Here is a 12,422-nt window from a genome sequence, read left to right as displayed (position 1 = left end):
GTAGACGGACTGGCCAAAAAGGCGTACTCGGCGTCGGCGCTTGGGGTCAAGGCCGCCAACTACACCGCGTGCATGGGGGCCTACATCCAGACCCTCATGGAGCGGATCTCCCCCCTCGTCCCGGACGTCCCAGACGACATCCAGAGGCAGCTGGTGGAGATCAGGGACGAGGCACACTCCATCGGAAGCTGGCTAATCACCACTTCCAGGAATCTGGTGGACTGCTCCGGGAGGGCCATGTCAGCTTCCATGGCTCTGCAGCGCCACGCTTGGCTGAGGGCCTCCGACCTCAACCCGACGGTCAGAGCTGCCATCGAGGACATGCCGATCGACGGAACCGGCCTCTTCCACGCCGAGACCGACGACCGCCTAAACCGCAAGTTTAGGATGAAGGCGGCGGCGAAGAAACACGGCATGTCCTCAGCCCCGGCCTCTCCGTTCCAGAAGCGCCAGCGCCCGTGGCAGCCACAAGGTCAGTCACAGGGGACCTTCTCCCGGGACCGACAGCCCCAGCAGCAGGGCTCTCAGAGGCAGCGCTTCCCCTCGCAGTCTTCCTCCTCCTCTGGCCGTCGCAACTTCCCGCCTCGGTACCGCAAGTCCCGCCGGCAGGACACCGACCAGGGGAAGAAGAGAACCTGAAGGGACGCAGCGCGCTTCGTCTCCCCTTCACCCCTCTTCTTTTTGGACATCTTAAGGCCCTTCCTTAACACCTGGGCCTCTGTGACATCGGACTCGTGGGTTCTCGACATCGTCCGTAGGGGATATGCCCTCGAGTTCCTAGAGCTCCCTCCAACTGGAGCCTTTATGTCCACTCCCCCCTCGGACACCCTTCTCGACGAAGTGCGCACCTTGCTTTCAAAGGGAGCAATCTCCTCTTTGCCACCCGACCAGTGTTCTCGGGCCTTTTTCTCCAGGTACTTCACGGTACCGAAAGCGGATGGGGGCATCAGGCCCATCCTGGACTTGAGACAATTGAACTCGTTCCTTGACTACCGTCGCTTCCGAATGATAACCTTGGCTTCCATTCTGCCTCTGCTCCACCAGGGCCTGTGGTTCGCGACCGTCGACCTGAAGGATGCCTACTTCCACATCGGGATCCGACAGTCCCACCGGAGATTCCTCGCCTTCGCTGTCGGCTCCGATTCCTACCACTACAACGTGCTTCCTTTCGGCTTGGCCACGGCTCCACGGGTCTTCACGAAGTGCATGGCACCGGTGGTGGCATACCTTCACCAGAAGGGCTTCATGGTCTTTCCCTACCTGGACGACTGGCTGTTCGCAGCCGAATCCCAAGACGAGCTGCAGGAGGCAGTCTCATTCACCTTGCGCCTCCTGGACTCTCTCGGGCTGGTCGTCAACAGGGAAAAGTCCCACTTTACGCCGACCAGGCGGGTCAAGTTCATCGGAGCCGTCCTCGACTCCGAAGACTGCCTAGCTCTCCTCCCTCCGGATTGGTTTCAGGCCCTGACAACATCCCTCAGGCCGTGCATCTCCCACAGAAGGGTGAGAGCCAGAGATGTCCAAGTCGCTCTGGGCCACATGGCGTCGACGACATTCGTCACCCCCTGGGCAAGACTTCGTCTTCGGCCTCTCCAAGCCTGTTTCCTCTCTGTTTTCTCTCCGTTGGAGGATCCGCCTTCGAAGTGGCTCACGGTACCGAGACCGGTGGCTGCTTCCCTCAGATGGTGGCTAGACAGCTCCAACGTCTGCACCGGTATGCCCTTCTATCAGCCCCAGGCACAGCTGACCCTGACAACCGATGCATCCCTGGAGGGATGGGGCGCCCACCTGCTCGATCTTGTCGTCAAGGACAGGTGGCCCGCACAAGACAAGCGCCTCCACATCAACGCCTTGGAGATGCTTGCGGTGGAAAAAGCTTTGAGGGCATTCGAGTTTGCGGTCTCGGGGAGAGTGGTCCTCCTCAGGACGGACAACACCACCGTGATGTACTACATCAACAAACAAGGTGGTACCAGATCCAGGACCTTACTCGATCTCACACTCCGCATCTGGGATTGGTGCATCCAGAGACGCGTCCTCCTCCAGGCGATTCACCTTCCAGGGGAAGACAACGAGCTGGCAGACCGCCTCAGCAGATCTCCGTCGGTGTGCCACGAGTGGAGGCTCCATCCCGAGACGGTCAGCGACCTCTTCGATCGGTGGGGAACCCCCCGGATCGACCTCTTCGCGACCAGCTGGAACAGCCACTGTCCCCAGTTCTGCTCCAGGAGGCGAATGGACGGATCCCTCGGAGACGCATTCGCTTTCCTCTGGACGGGAGAGCTCCTCTACGCCTTCCCTCCGTTCCCTCTCATCATCAGAGTGGTTTCCAAATTGACTACGGACCGCTCGCATGCGATCCTCATCACCCCGTGGTGGCCGAGACAGCCGTGGTTCGCATCCCTTCTCCACCTCTCCAGGAGATGCTTCCTCCGTCTCGACCCCCGCCCGGACCTGCTTTCGATCCAGGACGGCCGGATTCTCCACCCCGACATCGAGAGCCTGCCACTGGTGGCCTGGAGGATTCGGCGCTGACTACCTTACCGGAGTCGGTGAGGGCGGTGATCCTGGCTGCGAGGAAACCTTCCACCCAGCGCTCCTATGCCCTGAAATGGAGGAGATTTTGCCTCTTCCTTGACCAAAAGGGCTTGTCTCCTGCACAGGTGTCCACTCCAGTGGTGTTGGAGTTCCTGATGGCGCTTTTGGATGGAGGGTTGTCCCTCACATCCATCAAATGCTACCTGTCTGCCATCTGTGCCAAATACCAGTTCGGGGGGAGGTTTTCTTTCTTCAAAGACCCCTTGGTGAAGGGGTTCCTGAAGGGTTGTGCAAACCTTTATCCTCCTGTGTCGGTACCTACGCCGGCTTGGAGTTTGGAGTCGGTATTGTCCGCCCTCCAATCCAAGCCCTTTGAACCGATGGCCACAGCGGACTTGAGACTATTGACTTGGAAAACCGCTTTTCTTGTGGCCATCACCTCTGCCCGCCGTGCGGGCGAACTCTGTGCTTTACGTAGGGACCAACCATTCCTGAGGTTCCACAAGGACAAGGAGGTCCTCCGTACGGACATTACCTTCCTGCCTAAGGTAGTGTCTGCTTTCCACATGTGCCAGGACATTGTGTTGCCCACCCTCGCATCCAATCCTACATCGGATGAGGAGCGACACCTTCACTCTCTTGATGTCAGGAGAGCACTAGCCTTCTACCTGGACAGAACTGCTGCCTTCAGTCGGTCCGAGAGACTCTTCCAGTGCTACTCGGTACCGAAGAGGGGATTGCCTGTGTCTGCGCAGAGGTTGTCCAAATGGGTGGCTGGTACCATCCACCTCTGCTATGAACTGATAGGCAAGCCTCTCCCTGGCAGGGTTCGGTGTCACTCCACAAGGGCAATGTCAGCGTCTTCCGCATTCCTCTCGGGGATTCCTTTGGAAGATGTCTGTAAGGCTGCTGTCTGGTCCCAACCACTGACTTTTATTAAGCACTATAGGTTGGACACCAGAGCCATCCGGGACGCAGCTTTCGGGAGGGCTGTGTTGGTTTCAGGGTTGCATTGATTGCACTGCTGATATTTTTGTGTTGTGCAGTTGACACTGTTTAACACTTTGTTGAATGTTGGTGTGCACAAATCCCATGGGATCGGTCTTGCATGACCTCTGTTCCCTTCTCAGGTTTAGCAAAGTTATTGCTATTTGTTCTGTGCATGAATAAGAGAACTGACTCTGATGGTTCAAGGTGTTTATTGTAATAAAATGTACCTTTGGTTTACCATAGCTTTGGTCTCAGGACACTCCCTCCGCCGCATACCTAAGCTTGTCAGTCTAAACCCATTTGTATGATTCGCAGAGACCACGAAGAAGAAGGACAGGTTGCTTACCTGTAACAGTATTTCTTCGAGTGGTCATCTGCGAATACATACAAATCCCACCCGTCCATCCCCTCAGTGTCCTGCTCTCATTGGCTCTCTTCCTTCGCCTGCTTGGCGGAAAAATTGCGGAACTGGGGAAAAGAGCGGGAAGGCAGGGGCCTTATAACGGGTGGGCGGAGTTACCGCCAAAAAGTTTCAATATGTTGCAGAGTTAACTCTGCCCAGTGATTCCAGAAGGTTCCGAGCAGCACTGCGCAGGCGCAGTAAAACCCATTTGTATGTATTCGCAGATGACCACTCGAAGAAATACTGTTACAGGTAAGCAACCTGTCCTTCTCTTCTTTTGAGTTTCATCCTATTAGACTCTTCTCTCCTTTACAGCTCCGGGTTGCAGTTATCTATCGCCCTCCTGGTTCTGCCACCCAGTTCCTCTCTGACTTTGAATCACGGCTGACATTCTTTCTTTCAGATTCAGTCCCCACTTTGATCCTAGGTGACTTTAATATCCACGTTGATGATTCCAATAACCCTACAACATTTCGCTTCAACTCTCTCCTCTTAATCTTCTATTGCCCTCGCCTAAAAAATTTTCTGTGTTTCCTCCTGCTTCTTTGGATGAACTATCTACACTTCTGAACTCTTGCAAACCTGCAACCTGTCCTCTTGATCCACTTCCTACTCATCTTTTAATTTCTGTAGCTCCCTCTTTTCTGCCCTCGCTTCTCCATATCTTCAATCTCTCTCTCTCTACAGGCTCCTTCCCTTCGGACTTCAAACATGCTCTCATTTCCCCAATTCTGAAAAAACCTTCTCTCGACTCCTCCTCTTTGTCTAGCTATCGTCCGATTTCTCTTCTTCCCTTTCTTTCTAAGGTTTTGGAACGGGTTGTTTATTCTCGCTGTCTTGAGTTTCTCGAAGCCAACTCCATTCTTGATCCCTTTCAGTCTGGTTTCCGCCCAAGGCATTCCACAGAGACAGCTCTCACTAAGATCTCAAATGACCTTTTACGGGCCAAGGCTAATGGCTTTTACTCTGTTCTCATCCTTCTTGATTTGTCTGCAGCCTTTGACACCGTTGATCACTGTCTCCTAGTTGACATACTCTCTGACCTTGGGTTCTCAGACTCTGTTCTCGACTGGTTTAGATCTTATTTGTCCGGCAGATCTTTTGCAGTGGTTGCAGGTGGACTGACTTCATCCTCTGTTCCCTTATCTGTGGTGTTCCTCAGGGCTCTGTTCTGGGTCCCCTTCTGTTTTCTCTCTACACACTGTCCTTAAGTAAACTCATTAGTTCTTTTGGTTTTTCCTACCATCTGTACGCCGATGACACCCAGTTGTATCTTTCCACCCCTGACCTTTCTCCAAGGCTTAACAGCAAGTTTCATCTTGTCTCGCAGCTGTCTTGCAGTGGATGCACCATCGGCGTTTGAAGCTCAACATGTCCAAGACGGAGCTTCTTGTCTTTCCTCCTAAGTCCACCCTTCAACACTCCTTTTCTGTCTCTGTGGACAACATTTCTATTCAACCAGTCCAGCAAGCCCACAGTCTTGGTTTCATCTTTGATTCTTCTATGTCGTGTATCCCTCAGATCCAGACCACAGCCAAGGCTTGTAGATTCTTTTTATACAATATTGCCAAAATCCGACCATATCTCTCTGACTCTACTGCCAAGATCCTGGTCCATGCCCTAGTGGTCTCACGACTCGATTACTGTAACGTCCTCCTGGCTGGGCTTCCTCTTTCTCACCTCCGTCCTTTAATTTCTGTCCAGCATTCAGCTGCACGCATTATCACATCCGCCCACCGCTCTGACCACATCTCTCCTGTGTTGGCATCCCTTCACTGGCTCCCCCTCCCTTTTCGTATTCAGTATAAGCTCCTGCTGTCCACATTTAAAGCCCTCCATGGGCTGGCCCCTCCTTACTTATCAGACCTTATTTCTCCTCACCTTCCCACTAGGGCCCTCCGTTCTGGTAGTCAAGGTCTGCTGTCCCAGCCCACGATCGCTGCCCCTCACTCCTGGAACCTTCTTCCCCTGCAAACAAGAGCCATCTCTTCTTTAACCAGCTTCAAAACGGAGCTGAAGACCATCCTGTTCAGAGAAGCGTTCCCAGGCATTGCATAATTGTCACTTGCTTTTTGTTGTTCTTTTGTTGTCTGTTTTATTGAATCATTTCCTGTATTGCTATGTATTTTATATGTATTATCCTACTTAAGAGGCCCCTTCCCCACCACCTTTCCCTTCTCCTTTTGTGTCGTGTCTTTTTAGAGTGTAAGCCTGAGGGCAGGGAACCGTCCAATTAAAAAGATTGTATGTACAGCGCTGTGTAAATTTACAGCGCTTTATAAATAAAGGTTAATAATAATAATAATACCAAAAAAAGATGGTGAAACTTTGTCCCAGCTTTTATTTTTCCAAGTTTTTAAGTGTAAACACAATCTTTGTATGTTGTATTTTCCCACTGTGTCCCTCCACATTCTAGCAGTGTTTTGTAATGTCACATATGGTACAGAAATTCCACCTTTCGGGATCTTGGGTAAGTGTAGGGAATTTCAAAAGACTGATAACCTTGCTCAACAGGATGCTCAGTGAAGTTTGTTTGCAACCTTTGTACTCCCAAAGAACCCATGTAATTGAGGGGCGGGGTGGGATAAATGGAAGATGATCCATTTGAAACAGTGGAAGGAAGGAAAACATTCACCAGTAAATAATTCATGGGGAAACATTTGAGCAGGAGCGCGCCAAATAAGTTAAATTTTAAACCATAAAGGTTACTCAGTACTAAGATTTGATCATAGTGCACTGATATGAAGCAATTTTGAGAGGCTCATCCTGATAAACTGATACAGGATGGGCTGCATTAGAAGTGCTAAGTCTGGGACATTTTATAACCCACAAGGCATACAGTATATATTCCTGTGGACTTATAATTTTTTTGTACCTGAAGCTACTGTTATAAGTATCAGAGAATGGACATGCCACATTCCAGAGGTGGGGGGAGGGAAGGAGCCCGAAAGATATCTGAATTGTAGGATGGAGTTGGTTATTCTCAATTAGAATAGATACATTTCATCAATTGTTGAATTAAGGGTCAATGTGTAGGGAAATCCAACTGATTCAATGGCTCTCCTTTAGTTGGGACTTTAGGCTTTTAAAAATGAACAAACAAAAAAACTGTTTAAAAATCTATTTGTCAGATCGCATGTAGTGTTCAGGCTAGGAACTGACTAATTCAAATCACATCGGAGCTACAAATTCATTAGTGGTTCTAAACCATTCTCTCTCTCACACACGCTCCTCTGCTCCATCTTCAGTATGATTTTTTAAAAAAGGCTTGTCTACCAAAAGATTGTTCATGTGAAGTACTTTCAAATGCTGAAATACCTATATAAAATCTAAGACATGATCATGATTTTGGAAAGCTCATTCTGGCCAGTGCTAAGAGTTTCAAGTTTTTGAAGTCAAAGGACTTCATGGCTAGCATCCATAGTTGTTTTTTTTTTTTTTTTTGGGGGGGGGGGGGGAGGGAGGGGGGTTCGGGCTATGTGGCCATGTTCTAGAAGAGTTTGTTTCTGACGTTTCGGCAGCATCTGCGGCTGGCATCTTCTCTGAAGATGGCCAAATAGCCCGAAAAACCCACAAAAAACTATAGTTTCACGCTTCTTTTCATTTTGTTTGGCTAGAAGAAAGGCATAATGGTGTCTTAAATCCTACTGCCTAAGTTTTCAGTTTTGTCTCTAGAAACAATGCTTCTTAGGCTATCTGGTGTGGGTAACCAGTAATTATTTTCTCCCAATATGCCAAGGACCAGTACCATATTTGTATCCACGTGCTACTTGTTTCTTTCCTGGAAACTCACCAGGGACTGACAGCTAACAGCTCATGGGCTGACACAGACCCTAGGAACCACTACTTTAATAGCACTGTACTAGACAACATTATGTATTTCATGAGACCCATCTCTGATGACTGAGACTTTTTTTTCCACCACACTTTGCTGGGGACAGGAAGTGTATTAGTATACTTTTCATTCTAAAGCTGCCAGGAAGAGAAATAATCAGTGTTATTGTCTGCAGTTCAGTCCAAGAATTCCCAAATCTTACCAGCTTCCTGAAGCAACTGAAACACAGTGCATGTTGTGGTATTTGAAATTGCAGCCTTCCCCTCCATGAGATCCTTTCTAGCTGCATTTCCAGCAGTTATCTGGTCTTTTGATTGTAAGAGAACGCATCCAGGGAGGCTGGGCAATTCATAAACCTCCTTTGTTTTCCCTTCATTTATTTTTTTGCCTAGCTTAAGTTCTGCAGAAAGATGGAAAACCAGTTGTTGAGTTTTGCAACCTGCTTTGATATGTGTAAACTCTTTTAGTATAGTCTTAACAATAATAAGGCATTCAATTTAATCTTCACAGTACAATATTTTTCACATTTACTCAAAGGTACATTCTTCTATATCTAGTGGGGTTTACTCCAAGGTAAATGTGTACAGGATTACTGCCTCTACGACTTAAATAAAGCAGTAGCACATATGCTATGGCGTGTCAAAGATCACAGTTCAATAAATTTGTTTGTGTATATTGTAAGGCTAAATACAGTTAGAATTTTGTCAATGTCCACTGAAGCAAGCAAAGAAATATCTGAGACTGCAAAGAAATTTCATGTAACAATACTGATGAATCTTGCTTACAGAATTGTTTTGTTACAATTCTGAAACAGCTCATATGTCTGGTTGGCTAAGACCCTAAACATATATTTAGATATATATTTAGATAATCGAATCTTAGTAAAGTTTACAATCAGCACTTCCCATAGATAAAGCATGCACATTACATGCAGATCGTCACATCTGACAGTCACATGCATGTGTACATCAGAGTGCATTAGACCATACAAGTGTTTGCAGCCTTCCTTGCACACATGTAGCGTGTACAAAACAGGAATTCTGTGGTGCTCGGCATTATCATCCCCTGACTATTAAGACAGCTTCAGACTAAGCAAATGAAGTGAAAACTGATTCCAGGAGGCTCATGACAAGCAATATAAAAGCCAGTTTTTCCAGAAAAAACAAGTTCCTCCCAGCAATACACACTGCACACAGAATGAGGTGGTGGGACTCCCAAAAAGATATAGGTAGACTATGGTCCAAAACACATTGCAAAAACAATCCACTTTGAGACTGCTTTAACTGCCCTGGATCAATGCTAGGGAATCCTGGGAACTGTTGTTTTGTGAGACATTTAGCCTTCTCTGTCAGAGAGCTCTGGTGCCACAATAAACTAGTTTATCCAAACCAGGATCCCCTCGTCTCCACCCAGGGTGACCAGACGTCCTCCTTTTCTAGGACTTGTCCTCCATTCCAAGCCTTGTGGTCAGGAGGAATGCCGAAACATCCTCCATTTTGTGCATGAGCATGCTTCTCTCTAGTAGTTTTCTCAGCACTGTAGGAAATGGGAGAAGATCCCCTCATCTACCCACAGTGACCAGACATCCTCCTTTTCCAGGACATGTCCTTCATTTCAATGATGTGTCCAGGAGGAATGCCAAAAACGTCCTCCATTTCGAGGAGGAGGACCAAGAAGCATTGAGGTCCATCTCTCTCTGTGGGGGCTGTTTCTGAGCTTTGTGGTTTACTCTTGCTGTCCTCCTCCTTTCTACTTGCTGGGCTTCCCCCACATTTTGCAGGGCCTGGTTCTCCTTGGGCTCCAAGGGGAGCAGAAAGAAGGGGCTACTACATCCGGATTTACATCTAAATCCAAGCCAGAGAAAAAAGGCAGGCAAAGGCCTTCATTGACTGACTGACTCACCTGAGGGCTGGATTGGAGGCATGGCAGCGATGGAGGCAGCAGCTGGAGGCACCTAGGAGGCAAAAAGGGCAAAGAGAAAAAAGGTGAGAAGGAAGAAGAGGCACTGGGCAGGGTTTGCAAGAGAAAGACCCAAGAGAGGGAGGACTAGGCAGGACTAGGCCTGCCAAAGGAAAGGGGGCAGTGCCCAAAAAGGGGTGGAGAGAGGATCCCCCCCAAAGCCCTCCAATGGCTGCAAAGACTCCCCACTTTCTCTCCCCCCACTTTTTCCTTTCCAGGGAGGAGAGAAAGGGAAGCAAAAGAGGCTGCAAACTGCAAAACTCTCCAATCTGAAGCAAGCTTTTTGCAACACCCTTCGCCCCAGACCAACCTCTGGAGCCAGGCAGGCACCGCCTTCCACCCCAAAAAAGCAACGTTTAAACTTTAACTCCCAACTTTTCAGAACGTTTCCCCTTCAGTTCCTCGCTTTTTCTCTTCAGCAACCTTTCCCCCTCCACTGCCAAGCCCTCCTGCGTCCACACTGGAGAAATAACCCGGTTTGGTACCCTTTCACTCTTATCTGGCTCAAGGCTATGGAGTTGGAGTTTGTTGTGGAGGAGTTTCAAAATGTCCTCCGCCTCTGGAGCATGGCGGAGAGGAGCACGAGTTCCTTTGTGGGGGGGTGTTGTTTTGAGCTTGTATTGGGCCACCTCCTCCATCCCCCCCCCCGAATGCCTTGCCTTTGGGGACCCCCTGGGGGTCAGGCTGGGGGAAAGGTAGGTGGCCCCAGACCCAGGCAGCAACAAGGGGGAAGGCTGCTGCTTCCTTCCAAGCGGGAAACTGCATGGAAACTTTATTTCCATGAAGAGATACAAAGTCAAGCCTTTCAGGAAAAGGCACCTAAAAGTCCCCTCAAGGCACCAGACTGAGAGGGAAGAAGCCAGAAGTGGAGGACAGGTCCTAGAAAAGGAGGACACCCCCCCCCGGCTCTCTCTTTATCTCACTCTATATATGTGTGTGTGTATGTCATATATACAGTATATGTGTTTTGTGTGTGTGTGTATATATATATATATATGAGTCTTATACAGTATGTGTATGTATATATACACACATATATACTGTATATGAGACGTGTGTATATATGTGTGTGTGTATACAGTACACACATATGAGACGTATGTGTATGTGTGTATATATAGTATATATATATATATACACATATTATATGAGACATGTATATATCTGTGTGTGTTTATATATATACATACAGTACACACACATATACGAGACATAGGTGTATATGTGTGTGTATATACATACACACATACACATATAATATGAGACGTATGTATATATGTATGTGTGTATATATATATATACAGTACACACACATATATGATACATATGTGTATGTGTGTGCATACACACACACACATATATATACATATATATTATATGAGACGTATGTATATATGTGTGTGTGTGTGTATATATATATATACAGTACACACACATATATGATACATATGTGTGTGCATATACACACACACATATATATACATATATATTATATGAGACTTATGTATATGTGTGTGTGTGTGTATACACACACATACAAACAGCCCCTCACTCTGCCCTCTCCTCCCTTTGGGTGCCTGTGTGAAGAAGGAGGCAGGCCAGAGGGGTGGGGAATCACCCTGGAGGCCGACGCCCCCCGCCCCTTCCTCCTCCTCGCCCACAAGCCCAAGCGGCCCCTGATGCTGATGCTGATGCTGCTGCTGCTGCTGCTGCTGCTGCTGCTGCTGCGGGAGCCACAACAAGGAGCAGCAACTACAGCAACTAACTAGAGCCTTGGCTGCTGCAGGCGCCCCGACACGTGTGTCCCCGGGGCGCCATGGAGTTCGAGGAGCTGGGGATCCGGGAGGAGTGCGGGGTCTTCGGGTGCATCGCCTCCGGGGTCTGGCCCACCGAGCTGGACGTGCCCCATGTCCTCACCCTGGGGCTGGTGGGGCTGCAGCACAGGTAAGGAGAAGAAGGGCTCTTCTATGGCTGGGAGGGAAGCAAGGCAACCCTTTTGGGGAGGGCATTGACTGGAAGGGCTGCTTTGGGGGTGCAGTGTTGCCGCGACCCTCATGGAAGGAGCAAGGATCTTCCATGTGGGGTTTAATCCCCAGGGCATGGGGTCCAAGTCGAAGAAGGCACTCAACCACAACAACAGCATGTGCAACATCCAGGCTGTAATTGTACAACACTAATAAACTTGGAGACCCATCCAGTCCATGTCTGTTCAGTGGGATTTGTTTGTGAGCCCAGGGAAACTTGTGTTCCCAAGGTTTAAGTACTTGTCAGACTGCTGCCTAAAAGTCCTGGCCTTTTGCTGCTGTTTGCCTGCGCATTGATTCAGTGGTAATCCAACAGGTAAGTTTGAAGCACAGCCCTCTGCAGAACATCCTAAATTCCCCACATAAGTTATGATGGAAGGTCTTCACTGATCCCTGGTCCAAGTTTGCGTCTGCGTTTTTAACCAAGCGGTGATTACACTGAATCTGGTCAGCATCCAGATCTTATGATCATCATATTCAGGAGCACAATCATAAACTTATCACAGCAGCCACCCCCAAATCCTGCTGTTTAACCAATCATTTTTGGGGTGTTTTAGGTCCCTGGTAGTGCAAGTCACACTCTCTCAGCCTCAGAAAAGACAAAAGGCAAACCACCTCTGATGAAATCTTGCCTAGAAAATCCCCTGATAGGGTCACCATAATTAGGAACCAA

At 48.8% G+C, this 12,422-nt stretch overlaps 2 protein-coding genes and 1 pseudogene across 6 annotated transcripts in view; 2 read left to right on the top strand and 1 right to left on the bottom strand.

Annotated features, from left to right (window-relative positions):
* The window catches only part of LOC149312747 (uncharacterized), a 61,835-nt gene that overhangs the window by 10,417 nt on the left and 38,996 nt on the right, over nucleotides 1-12,422 (bottom strand). For all 3 annotated transcript variants that reach the window (XM_089525277.1, XM_089525280.1, XM_089525278.1), the window contains 2 exons: nucleotides 9,669-9,720; nucleotides 7,969-8,166 (listed from right to left, as the gene is read on the bottom strand). In XM_089525277.1, coding sequence (XP_089381403.1) covers nucleotides 7,969-8,166; nucleotides 9,669-9,720 — 250 coding nt within the window. The remainder of the gene's footprint in view (nucleotides 1-7,968; nucleotides 8,167-9,668; nucleotides 9,721-12,422) is intronic.
* Nucleotides 3,229-3,354, top strand: LOC149312749 (small nucleolar RNA SNORA17; annotated as a pseudogene).
* PPAT (phosphoribosyl pyrophosphate amidotransferase) overlaps nucleotides 11,464-12,422 on the top strand; it is a 55,127-nt gene continuing 54,168 nt past the window's right edge. For all 3 annotated transcript variants that reach the window (XR_016281300.1, XM_089525285.1, XM_089525287.1), the window contains exon 1: nucleotides 11,464-11,669. Coding sequence is in view for 2 of the 3 variants with exons in the window: in XM_089525285.1 (XP_089381411.1) it covers nucleotides 11,542-11,669 (128 nt within the window). In the remaining variant the exon portion in view is untranslated. The remainder of the gene's footprint in view (nucleotides 11,670-12,422) is intronic.

This window comes from Sceloporus occidentalis, unplaced genomic scaffold, assembly GCF_023333645.1.
Source record: "Sceloporus occidentalis isolate IW3139 unplaced genomic scaffold, rSceOcc1.0.p SCAF_5, whole genome shotgun sequence".
NCBI classification, from domain to species: domain Eukaryota; kingdom Metazoa; phylum Chordata; class Lepidosauria; order Squamata; family Phrynosomatidae; genus Sceloporus; species Sceloporus occidentalis.
Note: the sequence above shows the minus strand (reverse complement) of the source record. Positions and strands in the feature narration are given on the sequence as shown.